The following is a 10,571-nucleotide window of genomic DNA, read 5'->3' as shown; positions in this document are numbered from 1 at the left end:
ATATCAGCATCTTGGAATATGTTTGGAATGTTTTCCTCGGCATTTTCATTATTATTTTTCTTTATTTGAAATAAATATACCAAGACAACGAATTTTCAATCTTTTACGTTGTTTTGAAGATAAAATCCCACTTCTGTTATATAATGAGTGTGGTGAAGAGTTACCGCTCAATAACCTCTACTGTGTCTAAGACACCGTGCAATATGCATTGATTTACTCTGATTCCAGTAAATAAATACAGCACTAAACCATTGAACACTCCGATTTACATTTTCAAATTGTCTGTAACAAACATTTATCATTGCTTCCGTGCATCCTTTATTCATGAAATATTCTTTTTGATTCCCAAAGATTTTTGGAACCGCACCAATTATCGGACAATTTGATCTCGAAAATAAGTACATTAGTGGTAATCTTTAAGTAAGCTTTAATCGTAAGGGGACTTATGAATATGGAATCGTAAGCATAAGCCGACAATTTAATTTAGAATTCCTAGAATTATGGTGTGATATGTTTGAAAGAGTATTATTTTCTGTAAACATGTTCCATATCCTTACTTATTATTACTTCTTCCTTCTTGTGATGCTTTGTTGTACATCATATGTTGATAGTGAAAATGTCATAGAGGTTGTTGATAAGATTGGATACAAAATGTGCTTACGCCGATGCAAACTGAACAGCGATTGTCAATCAGTGAGATTTAATAGAGAAAACCTACAGTGTGAACTGCTGAAGATACGTTATGATAACGAAGAGAAAACGCCGGAGGAACTGAAAAATATGTCTAAAGTCTGCAACACTGACAAGGTAGAGTATTCAATAATTTGTTGGATAACTTAGATTTCATGAAGAGATCGAATGGTGATCAATTACATAAATGTGATAAAGGATCGGTAACAGGCCAAACACTGACTCCTGAAAACACCAAAGATGTGATCGGGTACTTACAAAGAGTAATCACCCAATGTTGTGAGCTCGTTGTGAGCTCGTTATTTTGATTAGGTAAACGGATATATCCGTAGTCAAAATCATTGTATACAGAAACGCCATTGATATGAAGCATGTCTTACAGCATTCGAAATAATGAGACGTTATATTTGAAATAAGATCGTTAAAATGACAATAGAATTTTCGAGAAACTGACTAAAAATCAAATTGTTCTAATCATTTTATATCAGCTTATTTGCCAGCAGCCTGCGTGGGTTTGATAGTTGACCATAAACAAAACATGCACGCTTATCGAATCAGTTAATATTATTTAGTTTGCCAATACAACCTATTATTGGGTTTCCTGTGTTTCATACCGATTGTTAGATCGTTCTTGGCACACTGATTTTGACTACAGATAACTCCGTTTACCCGATCAGGATATAGGGTTCACGGCGGGTGTGACCGGTCGACAGGGGATTCTTACTCCTCCTAGGCACCTGACCCCACTCCTGGTGTGTCCAGGGGTTCGTGTTTGCCCAACTCTCTATTTTGTATTGCTTATAGGAATTATGAGATTGATCGCTGTTCATTATCTTCACCTTTCACTCTGAAACCTCCACTAGAACATTTGCTGTGGTAGCTACATAACAGGTGTCCATGAGGGATTCAGGATATCTCACTCGAAAAGTTGAACATGTCGGTCATATTTGGAATAACTTTTCATACTTGTATATTTCGTAAATCGGATTAAGGGTATGCTTCCTCCTCCTAGACATGTCATCTCTAGAACGTCGAGGGGTCCATGCTTACCCTTTTCTTCATTCTTTACAAATTCATTAGAACCATTTTCGGGTATGATAGTGAGATACAGATTCATATAATTTGTTGCATCTAGATAGAATTTGAAATGAACAAGTGAAGATAACGAACTATGACATCTTATAAATCTTTTGTTTTAATTTCACAGTTGACTCCATGCAACATGCAGAGTGTGGAACTGTCATCTGGAAAATCCGTCTGTATCCGGAAACGTAAGTTGTCGGTATTTTACATCACAGAATGAGAGTGTAGTTGAGAGTGAGGCTTATTTATTGTATATTTACTGTATACTTCACAAAAGGGGTCCCAGAGTAGTCGAATATTATTTATATTTCTGAATATAATTTAGATGCTATTGAAAGTCAATCGAATACAAAAAAAAGTTTAACGAAACCTCTGAGTATTTTCCTACAAATCGATCAATGATTCTCTTTAGTATGCTAAATGGCGTAACGAAATGCCTTTTGAAATTACTGATATCTGTTAATTACATGAGATACTCTGACACTAATGGACCAGTAAAACATAGTGAAACTAAGGTTTTTCAGTTCCCTAGAACATGTGCATTGGAAATTCACGTTAATAACGTGGTTTACGTGTGTTTTTGGTCGCTCTATCATATGACAAAAGATCACATCAAGACGGTAACAAATGCATATCTACCCAAAGAAAGGCAATATATATTCAAATATACTTGATGTATCTATTTCAATACATGTTATACCATGTTAAATCAATAATGGGTACAAAAGGCAGCTCGCACAGAGGATACGGAGGTGGAAAAACAAACAATATCATGCATTTACAATGCTCTGAACGTCCAAGCTGCACCTATATTTGACTCGATCCGATAAATCTAAAATTTAGAAAAGATTCCAAAGGAATTCTAACTCAGACTTTTTATATCACCCAAGAACGATCTCAAACAATAAAAAGTTGCTAAATAATGCTATGTATATAATTTTCGACAATCGTGCTGTTAAAACGTATTATCAGCTGACGCCAATGAACCTAATGCGAAAACTAGCATTTTGGAGGTTGCATTTCGTTGAACTTTAACAAATCTCGAGAAAGTTTGTTCAAAGTTCTCTGGTATACCCAAAATGAAAGTAAAACATAGATGATACTGTTATCATTGCAATAAAAATAACCTTGTTCTCCCATCGTGTACGAGATAGATAAACAATAAGTAACTCCCTTCGACTTGGCCCTCGAAACAAGGGAAATTCAACTACCATTGTTTGCTTATGAGGTTTATGAACAAATCCACAGTTTATTCAAACAAGACCAACCACAGAGGCTTCAACTTTATTCAAAGAGAAAAATTTCAAAAATAACTCTTCATATCTTGTGATCAATCATTTAAAAAATCACTTTTCAACACCATTTTGATTCTACGCACAGACACTCTGAGTTTGATATCAAAGATATACTGGAGTTCCTCATTGACAATATTTAGGTGGTATTTAGGGATGAAGTCTTCCAACAGTTGTTGGGAATTCTAGGGGCACAAATTGTGTTCCTTTATTAGTCGGCCTACTTTTATATCCTTATGAAGAATTATTTAAACTCACTAAAAAATCATTTACTTTGGGTATTCTTGATAAAAACAAGAATATCCAAAATATTCTTTTACTTTAGTCATATATATATATATATATATATATATATATATATATATATATCGAGGCCTCTGCTGGTGGACTGTTAGTCCCCGAGGGTATCTACAGCCCAGTAGCTAAGTACTTCGTTACTAGCTTGAAAATACGGATGTATATTTAATTGCTGTTATAAAATTTAGAAATTCATTTCAAAATTAAGGATTATCTCCCTCATGCATAGCTCTTATCCTTAGACGAATTTGACTCCACTTTTTTGGCACGCTGTTTTTGGCCATAATAGCTTTAAAACTTCATCGTTATTTCGGATTTCAAACATTACGGTTGAGCATCACTGAAGAGACATTATTTGTCGAAATGCGCATCTGGTGCATCAAAATTGGTACCGTATAAGTTTTACATATAATCTTGTGTATATATATATATATATATATATATATATATATATATATATATGAAGCAGAATTTATTCAAAAACTTCTGCGTGAGAAGAAAAAATCTCTCGCTGTGACCTTCAATTCGACTTTTCGATATATCGATGACGTTTATTAACAATGATAGCTTTCATTCATATGTCTATTTGATATATCCCTGTGAGCTCGAAATAAAGGATACCACAGAGTCGTCCACTTCTGCTTCATACTTAGATATTTTATTGAAAGTAGACATTAACGGCAAACTGACAACTCAACTGTATGACAAACGGGATAATTTCAGCTTCTCCATCGTCAACTTCCCACATTTATGTAGCAATATTCCATTATCACCTGCATATGGTGTTTATATATCTCAACTGATTCGATATGCAAGACCTTGTTCAGGGTATAGTCAGGGTATAGTCAGTTTTTAAATCGAGGTAAGCTACTGACAAACAAGTTGATGGTACAGGGATTTCAACAGTCTCGATTGAAGTCAGCATTTCGCAAATTCTATGGTCGTTATAGCGATCTAGTTCGTCAATACAACCTCGCATTGGGTCAAATGCTGTCTGACGTGCTTCATACCGATTGTTAAGCCGTTCTTGGCACACTGATTTTGACTGCGGATAACTCCGTTTACCTGATCAGGATATGGGGCTCACGGCGGGTGTGACCGGTCAACAGGGGATGCTTACTCCTCCTAGGCACCTGATCCCACCTCTGGTGTGTCCAGGGGTCCGTGTTTGCTCAACTATCTATTTTGTATTGCTTGTAGGAGTTATGAGATTGATCACTGTTCGTTATCTTCACCTTGCATATATATATATGTATATATATATATATATATATATATATACATATACATATATATATATATATATATATATATATATATACATATATATATATATATATACAGTAAAATGTGCAGATAAAGTGCTGAATATGCGTTATGCAATATCCTCTTTAAATACATATCGTTGAACACAAAAATTATCTTTACAACAATAGAGATAATGAGAAATCCAATACCCCATGGAACAGATGAAATCTGATTTTTCATCTCTCTCTCTCTCTCTCTCTCTCTCTCTCTCTCTCTCAGAAAATGTATACCTCTTCTTCTTCACATGCAACTTATTACCTATTACTGTATTATAATATTATACAGAAAGTGTTCACAAAAAATGAAAATATTTAGAAAAATTAATTCCAAATTGAGAAGAAAATTTCATATTGTGACTTATAACTCAATATTATACTGGTCGACAGGGGATGCTTACTCCTCCTGGGCACCTGATTCTACCTCTGGTGTGTCCAGGGGTCGGTGTTTGCCTAACTATCTATTTTGTATTGCTTATAGGAGTTATGAGATGATCACTGTTCGTTATCTTCACTTTTCATACTGTAGATATATCAACGATGTTTCATGTATTAAGAATGTTCATTTTCACTCATACATGTATAATGAATCGATACATCCCAGTGAACTCGAAATGAAAAACAAAAATACAGAGTCTTCCATATCTGCTTCATCTTTGGATATTTTATTTAACTGACAACTGACAACTCAACTGTAAAACAAACGAGGTTACTCCATCGTCAACTTCCCATAATTATGTTGTAATATTCCACTATCGCCTGCATATAACGTTTATATCTCTCAACTGATTCGATACGCAAGAGCTTATTCTACTTATGATCAGTTTTTAAATCGAGGCTGCCTACTGACATTTACGTTGATGTTACAGGGATTTAAACAATCTCATTTTAAGTCAGCATTTCGCAAATTATGTGGTAGTTATGACTATATAATTTACAAATACAACCTGCCGTTAGGTCGAAAGCTGTCTGACGTGTTTCATACCAATTGTTAGTCCGTTCTTTAGATACTTATTCTGACTAATCATCCCTCCGTTTACCTAATCAAGATATAGAGCGCACGGCGGGTGTGACCACCAATGTCAACAGGGGATGCTTACGTCTTCTAGAGACCTGTGTGCAGCTTTACTAAAGGTTGTAAACTCAACTGTTGGCGTAAACTTAGACGTAGACATAACTTACGAGGTTTTAGAAAACGTCGTAATGTATAAATATGGAACTAGATGTGGAACTAGCAATGGATTATTATTGAAAAACATATAGGACAAGGTTTATGATCGCTTATATTAGCTATTACCCAATATCCACTTTGAATCCATATATACAGTCGACAGAGGATGCTTACTCTTCCTAGGCACCTGATCCCACCTCTGGTGTGTCCAAGGGTCCGTGTTTGCCCAACTATTTATTTGTATTGCTTATAGGAGTTATGAGATTGATCACTGTTCGTTATATTTACCTTTCATATACTTGTACACTTTCTTTCTAAAAGCATATTGGAATAATTTATCGAGAAGATTTTTCAATCATATGCGTGGTCTTCACGTGTTGTATTAACAGTATCTAAAGTTTGTCATTAAAATCACCTTATAACCAGACACTAGGGTGATTTAATAAAGTAATACTTAAAACATTCTGCAAGTTATATTTATCACAATATCGTAGATCGTGCTTTAAAACATAAAGGTAATTCTACAAGGTCAATTTTGACTGATATATAGTCTTTCCTGTGATTTTTTTTATTATACTCAAATTTTGCATCCGTGTATTTTGAATAGATCAAGGATACAGCAATGTCGCACTGAATAAAGTTACCCAGCAGTCGTCAAACCATTACCGTTATACCACAGGGCACTATGCTGTTGATGGATATCAGCCAACTACAGGATCTGGGGAATGCAGTCATTCTGCTTATGAATTAAGTCCATCTCTAACTATTGATCTTGGACACTCTTACATCATTGACTGGGTGTCGTTTTACACGCGTCCAGATTGTTGTGGTAAGTTGTCAAGTTATTCATTTCATTAACGGACAGAAATTTCTTTAAAATGTTGTTAACTGAATTAATTATCATATATCATGAAGTTATCTTTTTGCAAATAGTATTTACTGCAATACAATCATGTTCTTTTTAAATTCTACTCTCAGTCAGATTGCAAATAGACATGGGAGAAAAAATATATCCCGTACATGTTTAATTGGAGCATTGAGTCATGCCGGTATAAATAATATAGTCTTGACATGATCTGTTAAACATATGAAGATCAATGTTATATAGATTAAATCTAATTGAAATAAAACAAGAGAGGGGATGCTTACTCCACCTACTCCTAGGTACCTGATCCCACCTCTGGTATGTCCAATGGTCTGTGTTTGCCCAACTCTTTATTTTGTATTCCTTCTAGGAGTTATGCGATTGATCACTGTTCGTTAGCTTTCATATCATTTCGAAGAAAGCAAGAAATGCGAGTAAAGCCAATGAACACGCGGATACAAATATCAGTGCGAATATCTAAAAGTCAATAGATGCACAACCATCGCAATAAAAATGTATTCATCATGACCATGGGTCAACGAGACAAACAATAAGCCTTTCACGATTACTTGAATATACTTGATATTATGTACAGGTCTGTTGTTAAAGTTATATCATAGCAATGCAATAACTAGAGTATTCACCTCGCAACAGCGAGGTTTGGGTTCGATTGCGGTCCCTGGCTTCGGGTTAAAAAAAAAAGCTGCGCGTCATTAGATGTGAAATTCACGGGTCTTCAAAGATTGTCTTCAAATATCCCAATGCTACTGCGGCAAGCACTATTGATAGAGCTAATTAACAGGAAGTTCCTGTGATAATTTTAGATTTTCACACTTTAACCGTTAACTCTGCTGCTTAAAATTTGGAACTTTTCATGTAATATCATCGTTATAAATTTTTAAAAATGTACATCATGGCATAAATTAGAGTCATAATTATATTGATCATAAGAGAAGGAGAAATATTTTTTCAGCTTTTTTTTAAAATAAAGATTAGGGATGGGTACATATAATCTCGTTAAGAAGTGTAGCAAGTCCACATTATCGTGCAAGTTTCCTATACTCTACAACTCTCTATCAGTTATGAAGAGGTCAAGATAACAAACAGTGATCAATATCATAAATCCAATAAAAAATACAAAATTAAGAAAAGGGTAAACACATACACCTGGACATACCAGAGGTGGCATTTATTCCATAGTTTTGAAAAAAAATTTCTTTCCTTCCTATAATTTTGTTCTACCGGAGACAAACATAAGTGCTTTAAAAAATTTAAATGAGGAAATCAAGGGATATTTTACTACACCATGGATTCCACTGAAATATAGTCCCCTAAAGTTTATATTTACTAGAACCTATCTTAGCGTGAAATGTTACAATTGTTCATAAGATAGATTAGTGTGAAATGTTACAATTGTTAGTAAGATAGCTTAGTGTGGTTTCCTGGACCACTTGTTACATAAACGAAGAAAATACACGCACATATTATCTCTCTGAATGATGACAAAAGTCCATCCTTAACGGTTTAGATCTCTCATCCATTTGTTCAATATGAAAAGGTGTAGATAACGAACAGCGATCAATCTTAAAATTCCTATAAAGAATGCAAAATTAAGAGTAGGGTAAACACGGATTCCTGAACACACCAAAGATGGAATCAGATAGGAGGAGCAAGCATCCCCTCTCGACCAGTCACACTCGGTGCGAATCTTATATCTCGATTGGGTAAACAGAGTAATCCGTAGTCAAAGTCAGTGTGCAAAGAACAACCTAAATTGGTTTGAAAATGTCAGACAGAATTTTAAACAATTGCAGTTTGTATTGGTAAATAAATTGATATAACGAAAATAGATTTGCAAAACGCTGACTTTAAACGGGATTGTTGAAACCCTGTATCAGCAACCTAATTGTCAGTAGCCTATCTCGATTTAAAAGCTAGTCATATGCAGAACAAGTTTTTCTATTCATCTTGGTAGATAATTTTCATTTTATATGCAAAATATTTTAGTTTGAAATCGTTATAATTAATTATAGAATAAATTACCTTGGTTTCTAATGATCAAATATATACCGTGTCATTTTTCTCTTCAGGGCGTCACCATTTACTTTGTAAAATGATATAATTCGAAAATGTCCTTTTTCTTGATTTGTTCTAATTTTTTGGAAGAATATCTTTACCACGATCTGCAGATACGAATAGGGGAAACCACCAATTGGGAAGACATGACAATTTGTGGTATTTTTGACAAAGCGGCAGAATTGGGAAAGACGTACGGAATCCAATGTCCCACGTGTCTCGTCGGACAATACGTCACCTTTAAAATCGTTGAAGGTGGCACAGCGACAAGTAATCAACTCAGTCTTTGTGAAGTATCTGTATTTGGAATGTAACTTATTGTAACATATTCTTGACAATAGAGAGAACTGAAAACTGTTGGAAAGTAACGTCCAGCAGACGCTTCAGAGGCATCTCTCATAAGCTACTAACCTATATGACACACCATTTATCCATGTTAGAATATTATATTTTGCAACGTCATCATCAATCAATGAACTTGTTCTAAGTTATCATTCGTAGTCATTCATATGTACCATGAAAACCGTCAAACAGCCTCCCCACTGTAGCTGTAGCATGTGTCCCTTTTCTTCAAAGAAAAATTGATTTTATCTATTATACTCTTCAAACACTGATGTGTATCTAGTAAGTGTACAGTCTTTTTCCCCTGGGATATTGGAAAGTAAGGGTAGAAAACCCAGTTTTAAACGGTTAAACTTGGCCTGAAAACTAAAGGATTACTATCTGGGGTCAATGCGAATAAATAGGGTAGATGGAAAACGTAGTTTTTACATATTATAATTGTATTTATTTTTAAGAATTTCATCACCAGCACAAATATTGGATATAATATTCCTTATAACTAAAACCGACTTATAATAGACAACACAAATATATATATATAACCTTGTGCTCGATATAAACAAAGGTTTCTAAAAACCGGTTATTCGATGAATATCAATAGAGATTTAACAAAAACAAAAACAGACAAACCCGACTTCAAAAGACAGCAGAGCTCTTAATGTTAATGAACTTTTCAGTAAATTAAAATGCCAAACGTCTAAGTTAAGGTATTAATGAACATCTTGGGGCATTGTAAATATTTGCATAATTCAAACTTTGATGTTTTATTAAATCACAGGGGGCCGTATGTCATAGCTAAAGTTGGTGGTTCTTTATAGTATAGAATTTCACTACGTCTAATCATCATACACTGCAAATGTGTCGAATTTTAGGAACTTGTGTTTTAACTTTATGTTGCTTTCTAGATTATTACGTTGCTGAGATATTGCATGTAAAACGATTGTTATCACTTCCCGTAGAAATGTTAATATTCATCATTATTATAAGCATATCATTACTATCATTATTATTTGGGGAGTTGTTATTTTATTTTATTTTTATTGTAGAATCCTTATTATCAAACTCAGCAATGATATATCTAAATCTTACCAGCTTTCTGGAAAGAAATTATGTCTCACAGTTTCGCATACTTTGGCACTACTAATATTTACGGACATTTGGAGAGCATCCCTCAAACAAATGTGCCGGAAGTTCATAATAAAAGCAAACCTAACCATATTGTTGCTTTTATGAAGAAAGTATTACTTACTGAGATACAAAAATCCTTGTTTAACGATTAAATCAATATTAATCTATCATATACATGTACATATGTATTTTAAATCGCCTGCCGCTAAGAAAGCGGTCATTAAAGTTTAATTTATGATGTCACACTGATTTTTGTGATCTTCAATACAAACGAGTTCCATATCATTGCAGCCTCTATATGTAGTGGGAATTTTCAATTTCTA

General features: G+C 34.2%; 1 protein-coding gene across 1 annotated transcript; it reads left to right on the top strand.

Moving 5' to 3' along the window:
* The first annotated feature begins 651 nt into the window (after positions 1-651).
* Positions 652-9,887, top strand: LOC125656748 (fucolectin-like). Its single transcript, XM_048887335.2, has 4 exons — positions 652-807; positions 1,898-1,961; positions 6,445-6,666; positions 8,869-9,887. Exons 1-4 carry the CDS (start codon positions 652-654, stop codon positions 9,090-9,092), a joined length of 666 nt encoding a protein of 221 aa, XP_048743292.1. The 3' UTR covers positions 9,093-9,887.
* The last annotated feature ends 684 nt before the right edge of the window (positions 9,888-10,571 follow it).

Source organism: Ostrea edulis, chromosome 7, assembly GCF_947568905.1.
Source record: "Ostrea edulis chromosome 7, xbOstEdul1.1, whole genome shotgun sequence".
Taxonomy (NCBI): Eukaryota; Metazoa; Mollusca; class Bivalvia; order Ostreida; family Ostreidae; genus Ostrea; species Ostrea edulis.
The sequence above is the reverse complement of the archived record's forward strand: the minus strand, read 5'-3'. Positions and strand labels throughout refer to the sequence as shown.

Coding starts and splice junctions, on each gene's coding strand:
- LOC125656748 (XM_048887335.2), top strand. CDS start 652: ATGTGCTTACGCCGATGCAAACTGAACAGCGATTGTCAATCAGTGAGA. Junction 808..1,897: donor AAGTCTGCAACACTGACAAG/GTAGAGTATTCA, acceptor TTAATTTCACAG/TTGACTCCATGCAACATGCA. Junction 1,962..6,444: donor ATCCGTCTGTATCCGGAAAC/GTAAGTTGTCGG, acceptor TATTTTGAATAG/ATCAAGGATACAGCAATGTC.